General features: G+C 41.2%; 1 protein-coding gene across 10 annotated transcripts in view; it reads right to left on the bottom strand.

The window, feature by feature from the left end:
- Positions 1 to 1022: 1022 nt before the first annotated feature.
- NCOA1 (nuclear receptor coactivator 1) overlaps positions 1023 to 11534 on the bottom strand; it is a 246921-nt gene continuing 236409 nt past the window's right edge. For 7 of the 10 annotated variants that reach the window (XM_053587813.1, XM_053587812.1, XM_053587818.1 and 4 more), the window contains 2 exons: positions 8053 to 8142; positions 1023 to 3394 (listed from right to left, as the gene is read on the bottom strand). In XM_053587813.1, the coding sequence (XP_053443788.1) occupies positions 3224 to 3394; positions 8053 to 8142 (261 nt within the window). In that variant the 3' untranslated portion in view covers positions 1023 to 3223. Of the gene's footprint in view, positions 3395 to 3479; positions 3537 to 8052; positions 8143 to 11534 lie in introns of all 10 variants that reach the window. The other 3 variants (XM_053587821.1, XM_053587820.1, XM_053587819.1) reach the window with 3 other exon arrangements.

Here is an 11534-nt window from a genome sequence, read left to right as displayed (position 1 = left end):
TTATGTTGCCCTCGGTAGAGTACTGTGGCATCACAGCAATCTCAAACTCTTGGGCCAAGCCCCTCAATTGTTTTTATTTGTTTTTCCCCATCTCTATCCCAGGATAACTTTTTTTTTTTGTAGAGACAGAGTCTCACTTTATGGCCCTCGGTAGAGTGCCGTGGCCTCACACAGCTCACAGCAACCTCCAACTTCTGGGCTTAAGCGATTCTCTTGCCTCAGCCTCCCAAGCAGCTGGGACTACAGGCGCCCGCCACAACGCCCGGCTATTTTTTGGTTGCAGTTTGGCCGGGGCCGGGTTTGAACCTGCCACCCTTGGTATATGGGGCCGGCGCCTTACCAACTGAGCACAGGCGCCTCCCTATCCCAGGATAACTTTAAATCAATGTTCAGTCTATAAAAGAAGCACCATTTTTACCTAATCCTAATTGTGAACAAAAGCTTCTGTTCCTCTATAAATATGACTTCAGACAACAGCTACCACATCTGTGCCTATTTGTGTGTGTGTGTATACATCCTCCCCTGCCCTCTGGAATCCTACTTGGTTACTCCTCTTACCCTGGCCCTACTTAGCCAAGTATTGGTGGATTTAGGCTGCCTTAAAAACACAAGAAACAAGGCCTAATTTCAATAATGCACTTAGAGAGTCTTCTCAAGTTAGGATTCAACATCTGTAACTATAAATGTTGCTACATTACAAAAACTAATCATCAAGAGACATGTGGTATCTTGCGGCTATGCAGTGCTGCCTGAACCAGATCTCCAGGGTCAAGAAACAGCAGGTCAAGAGTGTTTAATCATCAGACAAATGGTCAAAGTTAGATTTTCCTTAAGGCCCACCATCATGATTTCACTTTGACCCTCTCAAATTTCAACAGGCTGACTCATATTAGGGTAACTTCCAGGATCTTTGACTTCAGGAATCCTTTCTTTTATTATCCTTCAATTACCGGTTAGTCATTTGGGGCTTTGGCAATTTCTGCAGGTATCATCCCTTCCCTGTAAATGAAGAGGCAACCCAGGAGGTTGTTAAACAAATTCTATTCAGTAGCTGGAAAAGTAAACTTCCTGTGGAATGACAGGAATTACATAGAAGCAAGCAATTTTATTTTCTTCAAATGTAGCAATAATTTTAATCTGTACATACATAAAACAAACAGTGCAATTATAAAACCTTGAAGGTGACATGCATATCTTAAGGTGCAGTTGGGATGGGGAAGGATGTTAGCATCTCCAATTTTCCTTACCACTTTTTTTTTCTAGTTCCTTATGCAAAAGCACTGAGTCAGGAAACTTCATCTGGAATGCTGAAGTTAAAGGTGAACTTCCTGAAGTCTGCACATTTAAATATCACAAACAAAATGGAAATGACCTTTTAGAGCAGTTTGGTAGGGACTAGAATATGGCTGGGCTTTCAAGCTGGAAATGAATGAATTCAGGGATGCATTTTCTGAAAAACTAAAAGAAATAATGTTTGTAACTGAGTGTCCTATTTCTGTTTCATAGTTGCTACCCACATGAGCCCTTCCACCCATCTTTTTATTCAGTATAGTTGCTGAATAGATGCTGTTCAATGAAGTTATCTGTTAACTAGGGGGTGGTGAGATGCAGAAGGAAGGACCTGGGAAAATGGCTTCTTCCTTGAAGTCTGAGTCCACGCTCCTCTTCCACTGGTATTTCTTATGGCCTCTTCTCTGCCATGGAAGCAGAGGTAGCTGGTGCAGAACGTAGGACATTGTCATCTTTCGCAGGCCCAGGGATGCAGAGGAAGGTGAGTGATGGGCATCTACCTTTGCTTCTTCCACAACACCTTTCTCAAGATTTCCTGGCCTTGCAGTGGAACTTCTAGAACTAGAAAGTCAGTTCACGAGGTCCTTGACTCAGAGGCCAGGATGAGATGGGATGCGGCAGAATGACAAGACACAAAGGGAAAATAAAGGTACCAAGTAGCCTCAGAGCAGGGTACAGAAATTTATATTTGTACGGAAGAAAATTCAAATTCCCAAAGTCAATCTAAAAAAAAGAAGATTTCGAGTACAATTTTTCTCTGTACAAGTAGCCTGTGTACTTCTGATGAGATGATCCCGGGGACACTCCAGAGCAGTATGCTCTAGCTCAGCTGGAACAGCTCTTTCTGTCAGTGGCATTTTGATATGAACCCAAAATAAATCCATACTTGGTGTCACAGTTATTAAAATAACAAAATATTACTAGCCAAATGTAACTGCAATTCAATCAATGTTATATTTCACACACGAATTTAGAAAAATCAAGAGTATAATAATAAAAGCATAAAATTAAACAGAAAGAAATCAATTTCTACAAGAAATCAAATACATTTACAGATTTAAAGGGAAAAATAAGCTACTTGGATCATAAATTTAATTTTATTTTAAATAACTTTAGCTACCTCAGCTGTTAATATAATAAAAGCAGAAAGAACAGGCTGCTTTTTTTCTCCCTAGATTTAATCAGAAAATTATATCTACAATAATTGATGGAAATCTTTTCTTGTCCTTCACCCATCTCATCAAAAATTATTGCATTTTCCCCCAAACTGTATTTTTTGGATTCCTCTGTGAATATACTCATTCCATCCTCTTTCCTGGAGGCATCTTGGTTTAAATCCATCTTTAAAAAAAGGAGAAGGGGTACATATGTGGAGGCAAAATATTCGCTTGAAGCCAACAGATATAGAGTTGCTAGAAGAAGCTGATTGTACACACAAGTTGCCTGGGGTCAGGAGAGGGAAGGGCTGTTGATTTCGAGAAACATGACAGCCTTTGGTGGCCAGGCACAGGCAAAGCCCCGGGTGCCCTTCCTCCTGGGCAGGGCTGGGACTGAGCGGCAGAGGCGGAGCTTCATCTTCCTCTGGAAACTTGTCCTTTTGGTTCTCCTCCAGAAACCTTCATCCAGATAAGAAGCCAATGACTGATTATAAAAATAAGAATAATTAAATTTGGCTCAAGAAATAGATTGTCCAACTGTTCTGCCTTGTAATTTTTTCAATATCCAAGGCTTTTACAAAGAAAGAAACAAAAACATCTTTCAATCTCCCAACAAAAGTGAACTTTTTTTAATTTTTTTTTTTTTTTTTTGCTCCAAATGCTATGACCTGAAGAATGGCTGCAGATTGAGATATCAAAAATCTCAGAAAAATATATAATATATTTGTATATCTCTGTATGTCTATTATTTAAATTTCACATTCCTTTAAAAGTGGTTATTCAGTCAGTAGCTGCTGAAGGAGGCTCTTCTGCTGGGCCTGGGGGGTCTGTGGTCCTGACGTGGGTTTTTGAGTTCCCAGTGGATCAGGCTGGTTCAGGTAAGGGTCCCCGCCTACCAGATTCACTGTACACTGGACGTCAGCAAACACCTGAACCTGTTGCACCTGCTGGAACACAAATAAAAGATGTGTTTAGACAGAAGGGTCTGCCCCCCCGGCTTATGAGTGGGTACTACTTGAAGTGGAAACTCACTAGAGCATTCCTCTAGTCTGTAGTCACCACAGAGAAGAACTCTTCTGTCTTCTTGTCCTACAAAAAGAAAATCGCTGCACTCATTTTGCTCAGGGTTCTGGAAAGTTCACACTTTAAAAATAAAATCAAAATTGGAATGGACACGCCTCCTACAGGGTTGCCATCAATACTGAAGGTAAGCATCATCGCTAATATTGCCAAGATTGGGAAAAGCCCAGTTTCAGGAGTCTGGGTATCCAGTGGTGGGTTTTAAAAAATACATATTATTTGGAAAACTGGCTTAAAACAATCTATGGATGACTTCAGCGGGATAAAAAAATATTTACAATGTCACTGAAAAATTAAGGGCTTTAACCCAGTATTAGCAAAATAAACCACCACAACTCAATAATGGACATCAGCATCTAAGGTTCATGTCCAAAAGATTTGTGTAATATCTAAATATATTGTTGAATAGCTCCTTCACATATTGGCTTTAGAATTACAGCAAAATATTGGTAGAACAATTTGATATTTGACTTTTTTTCCTGATAGACAATCCGTTTAAACACACGAGCTAAAGATAACAATAAATCTACGAACTGAGAACAGTGTGAATTTTCCCTTTTAAAATTATTTCCAGTAATAATATACTTATTCTTTAAAAATGTCTAAAATTGCATAGTTCTAGCATATTCTATTGGGAAAACAAAGCCAGACGTTAGTCTTTACCAATAAGACTTATTAAAAAGTTGTAGAACTTTTTTTTTTTTTTGTAGAGACAGAGTCTCACTGTACCGCCCTCGGGTAGAGTGCCGTGGCGTCACACGGCTCACAGCAACCTCTTAACTCTTGGGCTTACGCGATTCTCTTGCCTCAGCCTCCCGAGCAGCTGGGACTACAGGCGCCCGCCACAACGCCCGGCTATTTTTTGGTTGCAGTTTGGCCGGGGCTGGGTTTGAACCCGCCACCCTCGGCATATGGGGCTGGCGCCCTACTCACTGAGCCACAGGCGCCACCCAAAAAGTTGTAGAACTTCTTAAGGCCAATACCACACTGTAAATGCTATAGACCAGGAATGGTGATGCCTTCTAAGGCATCGAAGTACATCTAACTAAATCTCAAAATTTTGGCAAACGTGTGCCTTATGTTTGACAAGTTCATAAAGTATTTTAGATTAATGATGAGTTTTTTGTCATTTATCATTGATTCATGCCAATTACACTCAGCTTTTATGAGAACTGTTCTATCTAATCAAATAAAAGTTGCTTTCCATCGACCCTTATTAGCCAAATGTCAAATGTCTTGACCATCATATTTCTGTCTCATTCTAGCCCCTGGGCTCTTATTCTCTTAATCAATTTACATCTCTACTTTATTCCCTCTCAGAGAAGGCAGACAGCCTGAGCTGAACTTTTTCTGTGCCTGATGAATTAAATCTCTAGGTAGGTCAGCACTGTTCTCACCCTCCTCTTTCCCTAGTTTCCCAAATTTTGTTTCTTGCCCCCCTACAAGGCTCCCATTTGTTATTGTATTCTTTGGGCTCTTTCTTATATCTGTAAAACTCACCACTGCGGTGGGCGTCTGTTCTTCCGCTTGTGCCCTCCCCAACTTCTGTGCTCTCTAATTTCTCATTCTGACTCTTCTCCTTCCAGAGCTTCACTGAGCTTTCCTTTCTCCCTTGGTCAACAACCCCCCACCAGCTGTCCACCCACTTCTTCCTCTTCTTGCTTCTGCCCCACTGCAGCTCCCCACTACAGCTAGCCCCCTAGCCCTCCCTCCTTTTCGTTTTCTTCTCCTTTTCCATATATCTATCTCCGTATTTCTATCTAACTCACCCTTAGCTTCTGTTTGGTAAACATAAAAACACTGGTGTAAATAGAGATTCCACTACAGGTTATAACAGGAAGAAGACTATGCTACTGAAACTTCACATAAGCACAAACTACAGTACTTCTGAGGAACTGATTTATTTTTAAAATACCAACATATAAAATTTCAGGCCAGGTGCAGTGGCTCACACCTATAATCCTAGCACTTTGGGAAGTAAAGGTGGGAGGATCACTTGAGGCCAAGCATTCAAGACCAGCCTGGGTAACACTGCAAGACCTCATACCTATTAAAAAAAATTAGGTGGGCATGGTGGTATGTGCCTGTAGTACCAGCTACTCTGAAGCTGAGGCAGGAGGATCGTTTGAGCCCAAGGGTTTGAAGTTGAAATGAGCTCTGATTGCACCACTGTACTTCAGCCTGGGTGACACAGTGAGACCCTTTCTGTTTGTCTCTAAAAAAAAAAAAAAAAAATCGTATTTAAGGCCAGGTGTAGTGGCTTATGCCTATAATCCTAACACTCTGAGAGACTGAAGTGGGTGGATTGCCTGAGCTTACAGGTTCCAGACTAGCCTGAGCCAGAGCGAGACCTCATCTCTTAAAAAAAAAAATAGCTGGGCGTTGTGGTGGGCACCTGTAGTCCCAGCTACGTGGGAGGCTGAGACAAGAGACTCTCTTGAGCCCAAGAGTTTGAGGTTGCTATGAGCTATGACGCCATGATTCTCCACCAAGGACGATAAAGTGAGACTCTGTTTCAAAGGAAAAAATTAAGTGTTTCTACAAATGTAATATTGGGGCAGAGCAAGCATAAGTATTATTTGTCCAAAAATATTTGAAAACATTTTTGACAAAGGCATGACAAAACAAACTAGAAAAAATTCTGCTTCTTTAAAAAGAATCCCCATGTTGGAAATTTTTTTTTTTTTTTTTTTTAGACAGAGTCTTAAGTTGTCACCCTTGGTAGAGTACCATGGTGTCACAGCTCACAGCAACCTCAAACTCTTGGGCTTAAGTGATTCTCTTGGCTCAGCTTCCCAAGTAACTCGGACTATAGGCACCCGCCACAATGCCCACTATTTTTTTTTTTTTTGTAGAGACAGAGTCTCACTTTATGGCCCTCGGTAGAGTGCCGTGGCCTCACACAGCTCACAGCAACCTCCAACTCCTGGGCTTAAGCGATTCTCTTGCCTTAGCCTCCCGAGTAGCTGGGACTACAGGCGCCCGCCACAACGCCCGGCTATTTTTTGGTTGCAATTTGGCCGGGGCCGGGTTTGAACCCGCCACCCTCGGTATATGGGGCTGGCGCCTTACCGACTGAGCCACAGGCGCCACCCGCCCACTATTTTTTTTGTTGTTGCAGTTGTCATTGTTGTTTAGCTGGGCCGGGCTGGGTTGGAACCCACCAGCCTTGGTGGGTAACCACTGTGCTACAGGCGCCAAGTCAAAAATTTTTTTTTTGAGACAGAGCCTCAAGCTGTTGCCCTGGGTACAGTGCTGTGGAGTCACAGCTCACAGCAACCTCCAACTCCTGGACTCGAAGCAATTCTCCTGCCTCCACCTCCCAAGTAGTTGGGACAAGAGGCACCTGCCACAACACCCGGCTATTTTTTGGTCGCAGCTGTCGTTGTTTGGCAGGCCCGGGCTGGATTCGAACCCGCCAGCTCAGGTATATGTGGCTAATGCCTTAGCTGCTTGAGACACCGGTGCCGAGCCAAGTTGAAATTTTTTAAAAATTGAAAAAACTAACCCAAACTCTAAAACACATTTGAAACATTTTGAACAATTACTTAAAAGGGGGGTTACCTTACACCAGACCTCAAAAAAACTTTATATATTGCCATACCTTCCTAGACAAGCAAAGTTTAACACAAAAGCAGCTTCAGTTAGCCAGGTGAGAAGAATGGAGTGAGAGATGGGCGGCGCCTGTGGCTCAGTGAGCAGGGCGCCAGCCCCATATACTGAGGGTGGCGGGTTCAAACCCAGCCCCGGCCAAACTGCAACAACAACAAAAAAATAGCCGGGCGTTGTGGCGGGCGCCTGTAGTCCCAGCTACTCAGGAAGCTGAGGCAGGAGAATCGCCTAGGCCCAGGAGTTGGAGGTTGCTGTGAGCTGTGTGACGCCACGGCACTCTACCCAGGGCGATAAAGTGAAACTCTGTCTCTATTAAAAAAAAAAAAAAAAAAAGAATGGAGTGAGAGTCCAGAAGCAAGGAACATATCTTATGTCTCTTCCCATCTCCATCTGTAACATAATGTCTGTGTTAAAAAAAAAAATTACAAAGAAACTAAACTTACAGTTACCAAAGTGAATTAAAACCTCTCTCCAAAATTTCTAAACTAGGTTAACATAAAAAAGTAGCCACACATAATTCTAAGGAGGCAGAACACACAGAAGGCACTCTTTTTTAACCTGAACTTAATGAGATCTTTTGAGGATTGTGATTACAGATGAATTTTAGCATTATGTTTATTTATAAATGAACAATCAGTGGCCATCTCTTGTGATCTTTTTAGCCTATCTAAGCACTGAGTTAAGCTTCTGAAAGCTTGTCTCATTTAACCCTCTTGACAATCCTATAACCATACAATTTGTTAATTGTGTGGTTATACAGCAGCTCACAATGAAATAAATAGCTAGAAAGAGTAGAGCCAAGACTCACAGCCAGGTCTCACTCCCAAGGTCAGGCTCTTGATGATGCTACACAACATTCTCTATATATCTAGAGTACCTGCGATAGCTCTGGGCTAAGACTTTTCTTACTGACCTGGGTTCCATCTGCTTCTGTTTTGAGAAGGTCAGTAGATGAGAGCTGGTTGCAGTAGAGGCCTGTGTGTCTCAGTGCTGGATCACTTATCTATTAGAGATAAATAATGAGACCAAATTATCAGCTAGGTCCTTAAGTTAAAGACCAAATTCTTTCTTTTTTTTTATTTTTTTTGAGACAGAGTCTCAGTATGTAGCCCTCGGTAGAGTGCCGTAGCAACACAGCTCACAGCAACCTCCAACTCTTGGGCTTAAGCGATTCTCTTGTCTCAGCCTCCCAAGTAGTTGGGACTACAGGTGCTCACCACAACGCTCGGCTATTTTTTGTCGCAGTTGTCATTGTTGTTTTAACTGGCCGGGCTGGGTTCAAACCCGCCAGCCTTAGTGAATGTGGCTGGCGCCGTAACCACTGTGCTACAGGTGTCAAGCCATTGAAGACCAAATTCTTTAGTGAAAAACAATCTCATTGAAAACTAATCTCACTGACAGAAAAGTCATAGGAGGACAGCAAAAATAAAAGCTTAGCAATTTACTGTGTTAGAAGTCAGGATAGTTGTGTTTCCTTTGTGGGGGGTGGAGACTGTCTAGGAGAACATAAGGAAAATCTCTGGTATTCTGTTTCTTGATCTGGGTGGCAGATTTTTTGGGTGTGTTCAGTTTGTAAAAATTCACCAAGTTGCTATTTTCCTGTATATTCTTACATATGATAAGAATAGTACGTAATTAATATTAATAAAATGTAATTCTCTCTCTCACACACACAAGTTGACTTCTACTTTGGTCAAGATTCAGTTACAGGGATAGTTGATCAGACTATCTTCCTGCTTGAATCAACTAACAAACCAGAAAAAATTTGTAAAGCCCAGGTACTTGGCACACTGAACAAAGGCAACAAAGGACAGTGTATCCCTAAGAGTTGGGATATAATTCAGGAGTCCCTACTATGGCAATTCCCTGGAGAGTATGTTTAAACTGCAGCATAGGGACAGGGAACACAGGCAGAGCCTGGTAGGCTCCCTGAGTTAAAAAAATATAGCTGCAATGCAAAGGGCAGAACACCAGAGAAGAGTTGACCAGAAAAAAAGCTCTGAAGATCTGCAGAGGACTTCAAATCTATAGCTTAACACTGATCAGAGGAACAAATCCCCTGAATAGAAGACCTGGAATAATTCCCAACAAAGGGCTGAGAATAGGTCCTTATTTCACCAACCACACAGAAAAACATAATTCTTGTAGTATCAGATAGCATATTAGAATGGTTTCATATTAGAATGGTTTTACCTTGATAGTAAGGAAAAATTAGCTGTACAATAAATACTACTTTGGTCCCAACAAACAAAAAAGCAAGTCCTGAAAGGATCAAACTGTTCCCAAGGAACCTAACCATTTCCCAGAACAAAGCTCAAGAATACTTTTAGGAGGGAAAAAAAAAAGAATACTTTTAGGAGGCCGGGCTCAGTAGCTCATACCTGTAATCCTAGCACTTTGGGAGGCGGAGGAGGGTGGATTGCTTGAGCTCATGAGTTCAAGACCAGTCTGAGCAAAAAGTGAGACCCCATCTCTACTAAAAATAGAAAAACTGAGGCAAGAGGATTGCTTGAGTCCAAATGTTGGAGGTTGCCGTGAGCTATGATGCCACAGCACTCTACCCAGGGTGAGAGCTTGAGACTCTATCTCAAAAAAAAAGAAAAGCAAAGCAAAGAAAAAGAACATTTATGAGAATATAAACAAGACAGGCCAGGCATGTTGGCTCAGGCCTATAAGCCTAGCATTCTAGGAGGCTGAGGCTGGTGGATTGCTTGAGTTCAGGAGTTCAGCCTGAGCAAGAGTGAGACCCTATCTCTACTAAAAGTCAAAAAATTGAGGCAAGAGATCACTTGAGGTTGGTGAGATCACCAGGGGTTTGAGGTTGCCGTGAGCTATGATATGCCATGGCACTCTATCCAGGGCAACAGAGACTGTCTCAATAAAATAAAATAAAAAATTTCACATGGAAGGCAAAATGAAAAGAAAACAAAGTAAAATTCATATTTTAGCATTCAATAAAAAATTATCAGGCATGCAAAGAGGCAGAAAAACATGATCCCTAATGAAACAATCGATTGAAATCAACCCCAAAATGATACAGATGATACAACTGATAGGTAAGGATATCAAGATAGTTATTTATCATAATAAGTGTATCCCAAATGTTCTAATAGCAAGAGGAAGACTGAATAGGTATGAAAGACATGATGTGCTGAATATATGGAAGATATTAAAAAGGATCCAAATACAATTTTTATTTAATTAAAATTGTAATGTCTGAGATGAAAAATACATTGAATAAAATTAACAGATTATGCAAAAGAAAAAAATTAGTGACCACGGCTATAAGGAATAGAAACTATCTAAAATAAAAAATATAGAGACAAAAATGAACCCCATCCCATACCTCAAAACCCCTGAACCAAGATAATCAGTGAACTCTCAGACAACTTCAAGTGGCCAATTGGAGTGTTGGGGAGGGGGGTAACAGAAAAACTATTTCAACAAATAATGATCCACATTTTCCCAAGTTTGATGAAATTTACACACCGATGAATCAAGAAGCACAATGAACTTCAAGAACAAGAACCATGATGAAAACTACACCAAAGCGTATCATAACCAAATTGCTTAGAAACAGTAGAGAAAAATCTTAAAATCAGCCACAGAGGGAAGAATATCATTGCAAAGAATGATACTGTGCTGAGCCCTAATTCATTTGCAATGATATTCTTTGTGCAAAGGAACAAAGACAAAATTACAGCAGACATCTGATCAGAAATACTACAGTGGAGCAACACCTTTAAAGTACTGAAAACTAAAATTGCCAACATAGTATTCAGTAGAAAGAACATTCAAAGATGAAGGTGAAACAAAGACATTTTCAGACGTACAAAAGCTAAAAGAGGGGGCGGCGCCTGTGGCTCAGTCGGTAAGGCGCTGGCCCCATATACCGAGGGTGGCAGGTTCAAACCCGGCCCCGGCTGAACTGCAACCAAAAAAAAAAAAAAAAAAAAAAAAAAAGCTGGGCGTTGTGGCGGGCGCCTGTAGTCCCAGCTACTCGGGAGGCTGAGGCAAGAGAATTGCTTAAGCCCAGGAGTTGGAGGTTGCTGTGAGCTGTGTGAGGCCACGGCACTCTACTGAAGGCCATAAAGTGAGACTCTGTCTCTACAAAAAAAAAAAAAAAAAAGCTAAAAGAACCATTGCAGCAGATTTTCACTATCAAAAATTTTAAAGGAAGACCTTCAGGCAGAAGGAAATGATACCAGATACAAATTTGGAACTACACAGAAGAAAACCGGAGCAGAGACTACAGGGATAAAGATAAAAAACTTCTTATTCAAAGTTCTAAAAATATAATTGACCTTTTAAAGAAAAGACAATAACAATATAATATGGGGAAATATAAAATATGTAGACATAATATTCTTGACAACAGAACAGGAGGGAAGAAAT

The sequence above is a fragment of the Nycticebus coucang genome, chromosome 4 (assembly GCF_027406575.1).
Source record: "Nycticebus coucang isolate mNycCou1 chromosome 4, mNycCou1.pri, whole genome shotgun sequence".
In the NCBI taxonomy this organism is placed as follows: Eukaryota; Metazoa; Chordata; class Mammalia; order Primates; family Lorisidae; genus Nycticebus; species Nycticebus coucang.
This window is presented reverse-complemented; position numbering and strand designations above follow the sequence as displayed.